The 16,517-nt window shown below is 39.9% G+C and overlaps 1 protein-coding gene across 1 annotated transcript in view; it reads right to left on the bottom strand.

The window, feature by feature from the left end:
- The window catches only part of GCSAML (germinal center associated signaling and motility like), a 70,890-nt gene that overhangs the window by 30,190 nt on the left and 24,183 nt on the right, over positions 1–16,517 (bottom strand). Inside the window, exon 3 of the mRNA XM_035029905.1 lies at positions 10,691–10,740. Coding sequence (XP_034885796.1) covers positions 10,691–10,740 — 50 coding nt within the window. The remainder of the gene's footprint in view (positions 1–10,690; positions 10,741–16,517) is intronic.

Here is a 16,517-nt window from a genome sequence, read left to right as displayed (position 1 = left end):
AGAAGAAGAAGAAGAAGAAGAAGAAGAAGAAGAAGAAGAAGAAGAAGGAGAAGAAGGAGAAGAAGAAGGAGAAGAAGATAGCAGGAGGGGAAGAATGAAGGGGGGGAATCGGAGGGGGAGAAGAACCATGAGAGACAATGGACTCTGAAAAACAAACTGAGGGTTCTAGATGGGAGGGGGGTGGGGGGATGGGTTAGCCTGCTGATGTGTATTAAAAAGGGCACTTCTGCATGGAGCACTGCGTGTTATACACAAACAATGAATCATGGAACACTATATCAAAAACTAATGATGTAATGTATAGTGATTAATATAACATAAAAAAAAAAGAAATGCAAAGTTCCAAATAATGAGGCTACACAATTTTTTCAATACACTTGTCTGTAAGATGAGAAGACAGTTGAAGCATATGTGAGTTTCTTTCACATATGTCTGTCCCCAGGGAACAAACATTGCTGTTCATAATTGTTCATTCTGAGTAATTACATGATTACTATACCTGGTTACTATGTCAAAAAAAGTGAATGCTATAGTAAAACAAGAAAAGAAAAGAAAAGAAAAGAAAAGAAAAGAAAAGAAAAGAAAAGAAAAGAAAAGAAAAGGGAGGGGAGGGGAGGGGCGGGGAGTGGAGGGGAGGGGAGGGGAGAGGAGAGGAGAGGAAAGAGGAGAGGAGAGAAGAGAAAGAAGAGAAGAGAAGAAAGAAGAAAAGAGAAGAGAAGAGAGGAGAGGAGAGGAGGAGAGGAGAGGAGAGGAGAGGAGAGGAGAGGAGAGGAGAGGAGAGAAAAAAGAAACACTTAACACAGCTAATTTTCAAAATGGCCCTATTTAAAACATCTATATAGAAATGTAAATCAGCAGGATTTGGGTTAATCGCTTCCCATGGAAGTTTAATAAAGTGTTGCTCAAAATAAATCATATCACAATAGGTTAACTTTGCTTTTGTTTCCCTGCCAGATAAGACATATTTAAAAAAAAAAAATGCTTCTACAACTAATGTCAAAGAAATTACTACTTATGTTTTCCTATAGTTTTATGGTTTCATGTCTCACATTTAGGTCTTTTTTAATTTTGAGTTTGTCTGTGTGTGTGTGTGTGTGTGTGTGTGTGTCTGTGTGTCTGTGTGGTGTAAAAAAGTGGTTCAATTTCATTCTTTTGCATGTTGCTGTTCAGTTTTCCAGATATCATTTCACCATTTGTTGAAGAGACTATCTTTTTCCAATTATATATTCTTGTCTCCTTTGTCATAAATTAATTGACCATAGAGTTGTAGGTCCATTTCTGGTTTTTCTATTCTGTTCCTTTGATCTGTGTGTCTATTTTTGTGCCAGTACCATACTGTTTGGATTACTATCACTTTGTAGTACATCTTGGAATCTGACACTGTGATATTTCTGGTTTTGTTCTTATTCAAAACTGCTCTGGCTCTTTGGAGTCTTTTGTGGTTCCATACAAATTTTAGGATTATTTGTTCTAGTTCTGTGAAAAATATTGGCATGTTGATAAGGATTGCTTTGAATCTGTAGATTGCTTTGGGTAGTGTATACATTTTAACAAATCGGTTCTTGCAATCCATAAACACTGAATATCTTTCCATTTATTTGTGTTGTCTTCAATTTATTTCATCAATGTTTTATAGGTTTCAGGGTACAGGTTTTTCACCTCCCTGGCTCAGTTTAATCAAAGGTATTTTATTCTCTTTGGTGCAATTGTAAATGAGATTTTTTAAAAATTTTATCTCCTCTACTTCATTATTTGTGTATAGAAATGTGACAGATTTCTGTATATTAGTTTTTTATTTTGCAATTTTACTGAATTCATTTATCAATTCTAAGTTTTCAGTGGGGTCTATAGGGTTTTCTATATATAGTATTATGTCATCTGCAAATGAAAGTTTTTCTTCTTCCTTACCACTTTGGATGCCCTTTATTTCTTTTTCTTCTTTGATTGTTATGGCTAAGAATTCCAGTATGATGTTGGACAAAAGTAGTAAGAGTAACTATTGGGACTACACCGAAATAAAAAGTTTTTGCACAGCAAAGTTAACCATCAGCCAAACAAAAAGGAAACCTACTCAATAGGAGAAGATATTTGCAAATGATATATCTGATAAGGAGTTAATACTCAAAATGTGTTAAGAACTTACACAACTCAAAGGAGTTAAGTCCTTAAGGACTGAAGAAAAGCTGTTCTCCAGAAAAAAAATAAATGGCCATTATACTTCAAAAAAAAAAAAAACACACAACTCAACACCAGAAAACCGAACAACCCAATTACGAAAATGGACAGAGGACCTGAATAGACATTTTTGCAGAAAAGACATACAGATGGCCAACAGACATGAAAAGATGCTCAACATCACTCATCATCAGGGAAACACAAATCAAAACTACAACAATGTATCTGTCAGAATAGTTAAAATTAACAAAAGAAACAAGTGTTGGTGAGGTAGGGGAGAAAATGGAACCCTTGTAAATGGTGGGAATGCAAACTGGTACAGCCACTCTGGAAAACAGTATGGAGGTTCCTCAAAATTTAAAAATAGAACTATCCTAGAATCCAGCAATTGCACTACTGGGTATTTACCCCAAAAATACAAAAACACAAACTCAAAGGAAAATATGCACTCCTATGTTTATAGCAGCATTGTTTACAATAGCCAAATTATGGAAGCAGCCCAAGTGTCCATTGACTAATGAGTGAATAAAGATTATATATATGCCATGGAACATTATCAGCAATAAAAAAAGAATGAAATCTTGTCATTTGCAATGATATGAATGGAACTACATAGAATAATGCTAAGCAAAATAAGACAGAGAAAGATAAATACTATATGATTTCACTCATATGTGGAATTTAAGAATCAAAACACATCAAACAAACTGATGGTTCCCAGAGGGGAGGTGGGCAGGGGGATGGGTGAAATAGGTGATGGGGATTAAGAAGTGCATTCTGATGAGCACTGAGTACTGTTTTGAATTTTTGAATCACCATATTGTACACCTGAAGCTAATATAACATTTTATGTTAACTATACTAGAATTAAAATAAAAACTTATTAAATAAAAAAAAATACAATTCACAAGAAAAAAAAAGAAGAAGAAATTCAGGCTACCCAGGAAAGAATGGAATATTTCTTTTTTTTTTAATTTATTATGTTATGTTAGTCACCATACAATACATCATTAGTTTTTGATGTGATGATCCACGATCCATTCTTTTCGTATAACACCCAGTGCTCCATGCAGTACGTGCCCTCTTTAATACCCATCACCGGGCTAACCAATCCCTACCCCTCCTCTATAAAACCCTGTTTGTTTCTCAGAGTCCATAGTCTCTTATGGTTCCTCTATCCCTCTGATTTCAACCCCTTCATTTTTCCCTTCCTTCTCCTAAAGTCCTCCATGCTGTTCCTTATGTTCCACAAATAAGTGAAACCATATAATTGACTTTCTCTGCTTGACTTATTTCACTTAGCATAATCTCCTCTAGTCCCATCCGTGTTGATGTAAAAGTTGGGTATTCATCCTTTCTGATGGCTGAGTAATGTTCCACTGTATATATGGACCACATCTTCTTTATCCATTCATCTATTGAAGGGCATCTGGGCTCTTTCCACAGTTTGGCTATTGCAGACATTGCCGCTATGAACATTGGGGTGAATATGGCCCCTCTTTTCACTACATCTGTGTCTTTGGGGTAAATAACCAGCAGTGCAATTGCTGGGCCATAGGGTAGCTCTATTTTTAATTTTTTGAGGCACCTCCACACTGTTTTCCAAAGTGGCTGTACCAACTTGCATTCCCTCCAACAGTGTAAGAGGGTTCCTCTTTCTCCACAACCTCTCCAACATTTCTTGTTTCTTTCCCTGTCCATTTTTGCCATTCTAACTGGTGTAAGGTGGTATCTCAATGTGGTTTTGATTTGGATTTCCCTGATGGCTAATGATGATGAACATTTTTTCATGTGTCTGTTAGCCATTTGTATGTCTTCTTCAGAGAAGTGTCTTTTCATAACTTCTACCCACTTTTTGACTGGATTATTTGTTTTTTTGGGTGTTGAGTTTGAGAAGTTCTTTATAGATCTTGGATACCAGCCCTTTATCTGTAGTGTCATTTGCAAAGATCTTCTCCCATTCTGTGGGTTGCCTCTTTGTTTTGTTGACTGTTTCCTTTGCTGTCCAGAAGCCTTTTATCTTGATGAAGTCCCAAAAGTTCATTTTTGCTTTTGTTTCACTAGCTTTTGGAGATGTATCTTGAAAGAAGTTGCTGTGGCTGATGTCAAAGAGGTTACTCCCTATGTTCTCATCTAGAATTTGGATGGATTCCTCTCTCACATTGAGGTTTTTCATCCACTTTGAGTTTATCTTTGTGAATGGTGTTAAGAGAATGGTCGAGTTTCATTCTTCTGCATGTGGCTGTCCAGTTTTCCCAGCACCATTTATTGAAGAGACTGTCTTTTTTCCATTGCATGTTTATTCCTGCTTTGTCAAAGATTATTTGACCATAGAGTTGAGGGTCCATATCTGGGTTCTCTATTCTGTTCCATTGGTCTATATGTCTGTTTTTGTGCCAGTACCATGCTGTCTTGGTGATCACAGCTTTGTAATATAGCTTGAAATCGGGCAAAGTGATGCCCCCAGCTTTGTTTTTCTTTTTCAACATTTCCTTGGCGATTTGGGGTCTTTTCTGATTCCATACAAACTTTAGGATTGTTGGTTCCAGCACTTTGAAAAAAGTCATTGGAATTTTGATCAGGATGGCATTGAAGGTATAGATTGCTCTGGGTAGCATGGACATTTTAAGAATGTTTATTTTTCTGATCCATGAGCATGGAATGTTTTGCCACCTTTTTGTGTCTTCTTCAATTCCTTTCATGAGTGTTCTGTAGTTCCTAGAGTATAGATCCTTTACCTCTTTGGTTAGGTTTATTCCGAGGTATCTTATGGTTTTTGGTGCTATTGTAAATGGAATCATTTCTCTAATTTCTCTTTCTACAGTTGTGCTGTTAGTGTATAAGAAAGCAACTGATTTCTGTGCATTAATTTTGTATCCTACCACATTACTGAATTGCTGGATGAGTTCTAGTAATTTTGGGGTCAAGTCTTTTGGGTTTTCCATGTAAAGTATCACGGCGTCTGTGAAAAGAGAGAGTTTGACTTCTTCTTTGCCAATTTGAATACCTTTTACTTCTTTTTGTTTTCTGATTGATGTTGCTAGGACTTCTAGTACTATGTTGAACAATAGTGGTGACAGTGGGCATCCTTGACGTGTTCCTAATCATAAGGGAAAAGGCTCTCAGCTTTTCCTCATTGAGGATGATATTCGCTATGGGTTTTTCGTAGATGGATTTTATGAACTTGAGGAATGTTCTGTCTATCCCTATACTCTGAAGAGTTTTAATCAGGAAAGGATGTTGTATTTTGTCAAATGCTTTTTCTGCATCAATTGAGAGGACCATATGGTTCTTCTCCCTCCTCTTATTAATTTGTTCTCTCACATTGATTGATTTGCAAATGTTGAACCACCCTTGCATCCCGGGGATAAATCCCACTTGGTCGTGGTGGATGATCCTTTTAATGTATTGCTGGATCCTATTAGCTAGGATTTTGTTGAGGATTTTGGAATCCATATTCATCAGGGATATCGGTCTGAAATTCTCCTTTTTGATGGGGTCTTTGCCTGGCTTGGGGATTAAGGTAATGCTGGCCTCATAGAATGAGTTTGGACGTTTTCCCTCTGTTTCTATTTTCTGAAACAGCTTCAGTAGAATAGGTATTATTTCTTCTTTGAATGTTTGGTAGAATTCCCCAGGAAATCCATCAGGCCCTGGACTCTTGTTTTGGGGGAGGTTTTGGATCACTGCTTCAATCTCGTTACTGGTTATTGGCCTATTCAGGTTGTCAATTTCTTCCTGTTTCGGTCTTGGCAGCTTATAGGTTTCCAGGAAGGCCTCCATTTCATGCAGATTGCTCAGTTTATTGGCATATAGTTGTTGATAATAATTTCTAATAATTGTTTCTATTTCCTTGGTGTTAGTGGTGATCTCTCCCCTTTCATTAATAATTTTATTAATTTGGGTGCTTTCTCTCTTCTTTTGGATAAGTCCGGCCAGTGGTTTATCGATCTTATTAATTCTTTCAGAGAACCAACTTCTAGTTTCATTGATATGATCTACTGTATTTCTGTTTTCTAATTCATTGATTTCTGCTCTCAGTTTAATTATTTATCTTCTAATGCATGGCTTAGGCATCGTTTGTTGCTTTTTCTCTAATTCTTTAAGGTGTAGAGTTAGGTGGTGAATTCGGGGTTTTTCTATTTTTTTGAGTGAGGCTTGGATGGCTATGTATTTCATCCTTAGGACCGCCTTTGCAGTATTCCATAGGTTTTGGACCAATGTGTTTTCATTCTCATTGATTTCCGTGAATTGTTTAAGTTCTTCTTTGATTTCTTGGTTGACCCAAACATTCTTGAGCAGAGTGGTCTTTAGCTTCCAAGTGTTTGAATTTCTGCCAATTTTTTTCTTGTGATTGAGGTCCAGTTTTAGAGCATTGTGGTCTGAGAATATGCAGGGAATAATCTCAATCTTTTGGTATCAGTTGAGACCTGATTTGTGACCCAGTATGTGGTCTATTCTGGAGCAAGTTCCATGTGCACTCGAGAAGATTGAGTATTCTGTTGTTTTAGGGTGGAATGTTCTGTAAATATCTATGAGGTCCACCTGGTCCAATGTATCATTCAAAGCTCTTGTTTCCTTATTGATTTTCTGCTTAGTTGATCTGTCCATTGCTGAGAGTGGAGTATTGAGGTCTCCTACAATGAACGTATTCTTATCAATATGACTCTTTATTTTGGTTAACAGTGGGCTTATGTAGATGGCTGCTCCCATGTTGGAGGTATAGATATTTACAATTGCTCGATCTTCTTGTTGGATAGACCCTTTAAGAATGATATAGTGTCATATGATACATGTCTTTCTCTGTTTGACTTATTTTGCTCAGCATAATACCCTCCAGTTCCATTCATGTCATTGCAAATGGCAAGATCTCATTCCTTTTGATGGCTGCATAATATTCCATTGTATATATATACCACCTCTTCTTTATCCATTCATCTGTCGATGGACATCTTGGCTCTTTCCACAGTTTGGCTATTGTGGACTTGCTACTATAAACTGCAGGTTGCACGTACCCTTTCGGATCCCTACTTTTGTATCTTTGGGGTCAATACCCAGTAGTGCAATTGCTGGATCATATGGTAGCTCTATTTTCAACTTTTTGAGGAACCTCCATACAGTTTTCCAGAGTGGCTGCACCAGCTTGCATTCCCACCAACAGTGTAGGAGGGTTCCCCTTTCTCTGCATCCCCGCCAACATCTGTCATTTCCTGAGTTGTTAATTTTAGCCATTCTGACAGGTGTGAGGTGGTATCTCATTGAGGTTTTGATTTGGATTTCCCTGAAACAAACTGAGGGTTGCTGGAGTGGGGGGTGGGGTGGGAGGGATAGGGTGACTGGGTGATAGACCTTGGGGAGTGTATGTGCTTTGGTAAGCACTGTGAATTGTGCAAGACTGTTGAATCTCAGATCTATACCTCTGAAACAAATAATGCAATATATGTTGAGGGAAAAAAAAAGAAGAAGATAGCAGGAGGGGAAGAATGAAGGGGGGAAATCGGAGGGGTAGACGAACCATGAGAGACAATGGACTCTGAGAAACAAACTGAGGGTTGTGGGGGGGAGAGGATGGGTTAGCCTGGTGATGGGTATTGAGGAGGGCACGTTCTGCATGGAGCACTGGGTGTTATGCACAAACAATGAATCATGGAACATTACATCTAAAACTACTGATGTAATTAATGGGGATTAATGTAACAATAAAAATTAAAAAAAAAAAAAAGAATCTTGCCAGACAAGTGTCATGTGGCACATTTGAGAGTGGAAAAAAAAAAAAAGAATGATTTAGTGTCCTTCTGTGTCTCTTATTACAGACTTTAGTTTAAAATCTAATTTGTCTGATATAAGAATTGCTACCCCAGCTTTCTTTTGAGGTCCGCTGGCATGGAAGATGGATCCCCATCCCTTCACTTTCAGTCTGGATGTATCTTTAGGTTCAAAATGAGTCTCTTGTAGACAGCATATGGATGGGTCCTGTCTTTTTATCCAATCTGCAACCCTGTGCTGTTTTATGGGAGCGTTTAGGCCATTCACGTTGAGAGTGATTATTGAAAGATATGAATTAATAGCCATCATGTTGCCTGTGAAGATGTTGTTTTTATAGATTGACCCTGTAAATTTCTGTTGTAGATCACTCTTGGCGTCTTTCTCCTTTTATAGAACCCCCCTTAATATTTCTTGCAGGGCCGGCTTAGTGGTCACATATTCTTTCAGCTTCTCCCGGTCGTGGAAGCTCTGCATCTCTCCATCCATTCTAAATGAAAGCCTTGCCGGATAAAATATTCTTGGCTGCATGTTCTTCTCGTTTAGTACCCTGAATATGTCTTGCCAGGCCTTTCTGGCTTGCCAGGTCTCTGTGGATAGGTCTGACGTTATTCTGATGTTCCTTCCTCTGTACATAAGGAATCTCTTCCCCCTAACTGCCCTTAGGATGGTTTCCTTGGTTCTAAGATTTGCAAGTTTTACTATTACATGCCGGGTTGTTGGCCTGTTTTCCTTGATCTTAGGAGGGGTCCTCCCTGCCTCTAGGATTCGAATGTTTGTTTCATTCCCCAGATTAGGGAAGTTCTCAGCTACGATTTGCTCAAATACATCTTCTAGTCCTCTCTCTCTCTCCACTGTCTCCGGGATTCCAATGATTTTGACATTGGAACACTTCATGGTGTCACTTATTTCTCTGATTCTATTTTCATGGATTCTGAGTTGTTTTCCCCTGGCCTCCCCTTTTCCCTTTTTATCTATTATATTGTCTTCCAGATCGCTTATTCTCTCTTCTGCCTCAGTTACCCTAGCTGTTAGATTGTCTAGATTAGATTGGATCTCATTGATAGCATTTTTAAGTTCTGCCAAATCACCTCTTATATCTGCCCTTAGAGACTCTATGTTGCCATTAATTGATTTCTCCATTCTAGCCATTGTCTTCACAATTGTGAGCCTGAATTCCATCTCCGACATCTTGGTTATATCTGCATTCATTTGTAAATCTGTAGCATAATTCATAATCTCTGAGTCTTTTCTGTTTTGGGGGTTTCTCCTCCTAGTCATTCTGTTGATGGTGTTTGAGAGAATGTATTGAGTCCAAATTATTGACCAGAACCCAAGCATGATGCACCTGTTTTCTTGGGACCTTAGGGTTGTTAGCCTCTTGTTTTCCCAGCCTGTGTTCTGGGGGAGGGGCCTGCCATACTGTTACTCAGGCAACCCTGTTTGGGTAGAGTTGCCCTGGCCCCTGTGGTGGGGGATGGGCTCAGTCAGAATCAGTTTTGGGGGCTTTTGTTCTCTGGCATCTTTCCCTGGCGGCTTTCTGCATCTTTTCCATGAGTCAGAGCAGAAGGGATGGTTTCCAACCCTCTGCCTCAGAGCAGAGAGACCGCAGTCTGTTGTTCAGTGGGCTCTCCAGGCCACATCATCTCCATTTCTGTCCATTCTGCTATAAACTGCATCGTCCTGGGTTGTGCGCCCCTCTGCAGCACCCCCAGTCCTGCCTCCAGGTTGGGGCAATCTCTGCCCTTTGTGCTTCTAAAACCGCCAGCTGCTCCCAGTTCACCCATGTGACCCCACCGCTCCAGGTTTCTGTCCTGGGGCCTTCCCTAAAGTCCTTTCCCCACCGCTACAGGTCTATGAGTCTGTGCCCCGTCCCTAGCAACTGAGTCTGTTGCTCACCGGCAGTGTGGGATCCCCATGGCCAGGCACCCTGTCACTGCCATTTATCCTCCAATATCTGCTCGCAGAATCAGGGCTCCCCGCTTTGTACCTCGAAACCAACCACTTGTGATATTCTGTTTGTAGAGATCCAGATCTTCTTACATCTCAGGCTGGTTTCGTGGGTGCTCAGAGTGGTCTGGTAGATATCCAGCTCAATTCCGGGGACCAGTTGAAATAGGGTCCCCTACTCCTCCGTCATCTTTCCTTCTTCCCCATGATGTTCTTTCTAAAACTTCTTCAAAAACATTTCTTCATGTTGGAGATTATCCAAATCAGAGGGTTCTCTGCACAGTTTTTCCAAGTCTGAAGTAAGGTTTTTGTACCCAATGATGTGCAGAAGGCAAGCCTGAAGAGAGTCCCAACCTGAAAAATTCTCTAGCTGAGGAGTCTCTGCCCGGCCCTCCTATGGTGGAGAAGCGAATGGAATATTTCTAATAGGACAAATAGCTAAGAATCTGGCTTATTTCTCTCTTTTTCTGTATTTTATATGTCATTTGGTTAACACTCTATGGGGTTATTAGATTTTTAACAAGATAAATAAATTATTACCTCTAACAAAAAATGAATAAAAAACTTGTAAAACTTAAAAATTTAAGGAAAATGAAATAAAGCACACACAGATATTACTTTCATACAAAAAGTAATGAGATCAGTTTAGTTATACAAAAAAAAAAAAAAAAGAAGGGCTGAGACATCCCCATAAGGACTCAAAGCTGTGTTTCCTTCAATCCTAACATAATATCAAAACTAATTTAGATGTTTAAATTTACAACTTCCCTTGTATGAAGAATATTATGAAGCAATGACTTACTTTTCTTATCTTGAACTTGATTTTGTCTCTCATATGTAGTCATTTCCTGCCTACAAAGGAAAGAGATAATAACGTAAGACAGCCCAATCATCTGAAGCTGGAAACTCACTTGAAAGAGAGGTTTCATTCCTATTCACCTAATGTCATTGGTAGATTCACAATTCAAATGTTAATTAAAATTAAAAGCCTGCTTACTGTAGGTGTTTCTGAAAAACCATGAAATATAGTTGACAACACTGTGGGAGTTGGTGGATATGTTAATTAACTGATGAGGGGGTTTCTGTTCACAAAGTATACATATATCACCACATACACTTTAAATATTTTAAAATTTTATTTGTCAATTATAACTCAATAAAGCTGAAAAAAACAAAAATCTAGGAAAAGAAGGGTGCTTGGCTGGCTCAGTCAGATAAGTGTCCAACTCTTTATTTCAACTCAGGTCATGACCTCAGGATCATGAGATCAAGACCAGCAGTGGGCTTTGTGCTGGGTGTAGGGCCTGCTTGGGATATGCTCTCCCTCTCCCTCTGCCCCTCCCCCCTCGCTCTCACACGTGTGCACTCTCTCTAAAAAAAAAAAAAACTAGCAAAAGAATAAGAAGCAGAGAATAAAATTCCATATTTTATGAAACTTAAGGAATTAATAGATTATCATACTATGTATAATACCACATGTACGAAGAACAGATGTGCAATATAGTAAAATTTGGAAAATTTTATTTTTTTAAGATTTTATTTATTTATTTGACAGAAAGAAAGAACATGTTCACAAGCTGGGGGAGCTGCAGAGGGAGAGGGAGAAGCAGACTCCCCACTGAGCCGGGAGCCCTACTTGGGGCTTGATCCCAGGACTCTGGGATCATGACCTAAACCAAAGGCAGACCTGAGCCAAAGGCAGACACTTAACTGACTGAGCCACCCAGGCACCCCTAAAATTTGGAACAATTTAAAGGAGAATATTGAAAGCCAATTTATTTCTCTGCTGTCCTTGATGAGGGAGTCTATATCTTTAAAGGTAAATGAGAAAGTCCCAAAAATTCTGAACACGAATTTACAGTGACCAGTATTATTAAGTGTGGGCTGGTGATGAGAGAAATAGAGATTATCTCTACAGGGACACAACTCCACACCACAACAGGGAGTGAGTGGTTAAGACGGGATGGAGTAGCCAGAATGTCACCTTTTATTTCTCTGTGTCCCAGACCCCTAAACTTGAGGGGAAATATAGACAAAGAATCTTGTAATGACCTGCCCACATCAAAGAGGGCAATATACACAGAATAGAAATGTGCTCAGTGCAGAGGGAAGACAGTATTTGGTGAGGAAGCTGAGACAACACACCAAAATCAAAGCTTGAATTTCAGCTTATTTCTTCTCTGTGTCCTCCCCAAACAAATACACAAAGGCACGAACACACCATTTTATCTCACCTACTTCCATTCAAAGTACTAAACACAAAGTTTTAAACATGAACTAGATTAAAAAATAATAATATACAAAGCAGAAAAATGTATCAAAGGCAGATAGATGTAATCATCTATAATAATTATTGTTAAAAATAATAATAAATGGAGAAATAAAGTAGCTACCATAAAGCAGGAAAACAATGGAAAGGCATAATAAAATATTTAGAGATTAAAACAACATGAAAATGATCCATAAGTACAATCAACTTTTTTGTTAGTTTCGGAGATAGAATTTAGTGATTCTTCAGTTTCATACAACACTCAGTGCTCATTAGTTCAAGTGCCCTCCTTAATGCCCATCACCCCTTCTCCCCACCCACCTCTCCTCCAGCAACTCTCCATTTGTTTCCTATAGTTAAGAGTCTCTTATGGTTTGCCTCTCTCTCTGTTTTTATCTTATTTTATTTTTCCCTCCCTTCCCCTATGTTCCTCTATTTCATTTCTTAAATGCCACATGAGTGAAATCAAATGGTATTTGTTGTTCTCTAACAGACCAATTTCACCTAGCATAATACCCTCTAGTTCCCTCCGTGTCATTGCAAATTGCATTTCTAAAAACAAGCAGGCAGCATGTAATGCATGCCTGAAGTGAACATTAAGTGATAGAAAATGAGAATGTAGTATGGTTAGAGAAAGAAAAATAAAATGGAAAGAAATGATCTCATATACACAGTAGTTAGTCTTGGAGATGAGAACCACATAAATGAATAAAAATATATATATATTCAAAAAAAAAAGAACCACATAAATGAAACAAAAGTATTGAAAGATGTACTAAGATACCTGAAATAAAGACTTCAATCTGAAAATGTCTTTTATGGGGGGGAAACCCACAAATCACATGGAACCTTGAGATATGTAATAGCTTCTGAACTTCAATAATAAATAATAAATTCTAAAACATCCATGTGGAAAACACTTATTGTGCAACTAATTCATCAATGAGATGAGCTTAAGGTAGCCCAACCTTCCCATCTGAAACCAAGCCCACAAAGTGGTGAGGAAAATAGGATGACAACAAGAATTCTATGACTCTCCAAGAAATGAAAATGTACTGTCAAGTACATTAGTGCCCAGGGGATATAAAACCTATGAGTTCTTTAGGGAATAAAACAAATCAGAAGATGACTGCAAACTGCATTTGAATATTATAGAATGCAAAGTCATGTTACAAAGAAATTGGTGAATGATGAATCTAAGTTGCTCAGCCAGCTCTGTCATTGAGGGTCTGGCCATAAAATCCAAATCTGTCCAAATCCATTTTGTGCATTATCACCATCTACTACTGACTGTCTATCTTAAATACAGTGAGATAGTTCTGGGTCCTGAGGCTAGCTGTAACTTGCAGATTGGAAATATCCCTGGATTTATTTCCTTCCTTCCTTCCTTCCTTCCTTCCTTCCTTCCTTCCTTCCTTCCTTCCTTCCTTCCTTCCTCTTTCTTTCTTTTCTTTATTTTTCTTTCTTTCTTTCTTTCTTTCTTTCTTTCTTTCTTTCTTTCTTTCTTTCTTTTTCTTTCTTTCTTTCTTCTTTCTTATTGTTGTTGTTTATTGACCTGTGTTATGGATTAAATGGTGTACTCCCCCAAATTAATGCCCAGTATCTTGGAATGCAACTGTTTTTGGAAACAGGGTCTTTACATAGGGAATTAAATTAAAATGAGGCTTTTGAGGTGAGCCCTCATTTAATTTGAGTGTTGTTCTTATAAGAAGAGGAAATTTGGGAGGAGGGGGGAAAGATGGCAGAGGAGTAGGGAACCCTCTTTCAACTGGTCCCAGGAATTGAGCTGGATATCTACCAGACCACTCTGAGCACCCACGAAACCAGCCTGAGATGTAAGAAGATCTGCATCTCTACAAACAGAATATCACAGGCGGTTGGTTTTGAGGTACGAAGCGGAGAGCCGTGATTCTGCGGGCACATATTGGCGGATAAATGGCAGCGGGAGGGTGCCTGGCCATGGGGATCCTACACCGCCGGTGAGTGACAGCCTCGCGCGCTGTGGACGGGCACAGACTCGCAGACCAGTAGTGTCAGGAAAGAACTTTAGGGCAGGCCCCGGGGTGCAAAACCAGACCGGCGGGGTCGCATGCACGCGAACTGCAGCCCCCCGGACAGAAACTGGAGCAACGGTCGCATGCACAGGAACTGCAGCCTCCGAGTTGGAAACCTGGTGCACAGGGGTCGCACCGGGGAACTGCAACCCCCGGGGGTGGAAACCCTGAGGGGCGGAGTCACGCACGCAAACTGCATTCCCCGGGACAGGACCCCAAGTGGCGGAGTTGTGCACACGTGCGAACTGGGAGCGGCTGGCGGTTTTAGAAGCACAAAGGGCAGAGACGTGCCCCAACCCGGAGGCAGGACTGGGAACGCTGCGGAGGGGCGCACAACCCAGGACGCTGCAGTTTATAGCATCACGAACAGAAACGGAGACGGTGTGGCCTGGAAAGCTCACTGAAGAACAGACTGTTGTCTCTCTGCTCTGAGGCAGAGGGTTGGAAACGGTCTCCTCTGCTCTGACTCGCGGAAGAGACACGGAAAGCCACCAGGGAAAGGTGCCAGAGAGCAAAACCCCAAAGACTGATTCCCGCTGAGCCCATTCCCCACCACAGGGGGACAGGGCAACTCCGCCCAAACAGGGTTGCCTGAGTAACAGTGCAGCAGGCCCCTCCCACAGAAGACAGGATGGAAAAACAAGAGGCCAACAACCCTAAGGTCCCAAGAAAACAGGTGCATCTTGCTTGGGTTCTGGTCAATAATTTCGACTCTATACATTCCCTCAAACACCCATCAACAGAATGACTAGGAGGAGGAGCCCCCAAAACTAAAAAGACTCAGAGATTATGACTTATGCTGCAGATTTACAAATGGATGCAGATATAACCAAGATGTCGGAGATGGAATTCAGGCTCGCAATTGTGAAGACAATGGCTAGAATGGAGAAATCAATTAATGGCAACATAGAGTCTCTAAGAGCAGAAATAAAAGGTGAATTGGCAGAACTTAAAAATGCTATCAGTGAGATCCAATCCAATCTAGATAATCTAACAGCTAGGGTAACTGAGACAGAAGAGAGAATAAGCGATCTGGAAGACAATATAATAGATAAAAAGGGAAAAGAGGAGGCCAGGGGAAAACACTCAGAATCCATGAAAATAGAATCAGAGACATAAGTGACACCATGAGGTATTCCAATGTCAGAATCATTGGAATCCCGGAGGGAGTGGAGAGAGATGGCTAGAATACGTATTTGAGCAAATCGTAGCTGAGAACTTCCCTAATCTGGGGAATGAAACAAACATTCCCATCCTAGAGGCAGAGAGGACCCCTACTAAGATCAAGGAAAACAGGCCAACACCCCAGCATGTAATAGTAAAACTTGCAAATCTTAGAACCAAGGAAACCATCCTAAGGGCAGTTAGGGGGAAGAGATTCCTTACAGACAGAGGGAGGATCATCAGAATAACGTCAGACCTATCCACAGAGACCTGGCAAGCCAGAAAGGCCTGGCAAGACATATTCAGGGTACTAAACGAGAAGAACATGCAGCCAAGAATACTTTATCCGGCAAGGCTTTCATTTGGATGGATGGAGAGATGCAGAGCTTTCATTTAGAATGGATGGAGAGAGAGGCAGAAGTTGAAAGAATATGTGACCACTAAGCCGGCCCTGCAAGAAATATTAAGGGGGGTTCTATAAAAGGAGAAAGATGCCAAGAGTGATCTACAACAGAAATTTACAAGGACAATCTATAAAAACAACATCTTCACGGGCAACATGATGACAATTAATTCATATCTTTCAATAACCACTCTCAATGTGAATGGCCTATACGCTCCCATAAAACGGCACAGGGTTGCAGATTGGATAAAAAGACAGGACCCATCCATATGCTGTCTACAAGAGACTCATTTTGAACCTAAAGAGACATCCAGACTGAAAGTGAAGGGATGGAGATCTATCTTCCATGCCAGCGGACCTCAAAAGAAAGCTGGGGTAGCAATTCTTATATCAGACAAATTAGATTTTAAACTAAAGTCTGTAATAAGAGACACAGAAGGACACTATATCATTCTTAAAGGGTCTATCCAACAAGAAGATCTAACAATTGTAAATATCTGTGCCCCCAACATGGGAGCAGCCATCTACATAAGCCCACTGTTAACCAAAATAAAAGTCATATTGGTAACAATACGTTAATTGTAGGAGACCTCAATACTCCATTCTCAGCAATGGACAGATCAACTAAGCAGAAAATCAACAAGAAAACAAGAGCTTTGAATGATACATTGGCCCAGATGGACCTCATAGATATTTACAGAACATTCCACCCTAAAACAACAGAACACTCATTCTTCTC

This window comes from Mirounga leonina, unplaced genomic scaffold, assembly GCF_011800145.1.
Source record: "Mirounga leonina isolate KUSES-001 unplaced genomic scaffold, KU_Mleo_1.0 Mir_347, whole genome shotgun sequence".
NCBI classification, from domain to species: Eukaryota; Metazoa; Chordata; class Mammalia; order Carnivora; family Phocidae; genus Mirounga; species Mirounga leonina.
This window is presented reverse-complemented; position numbering and strand designations above follow the sequence as displayed.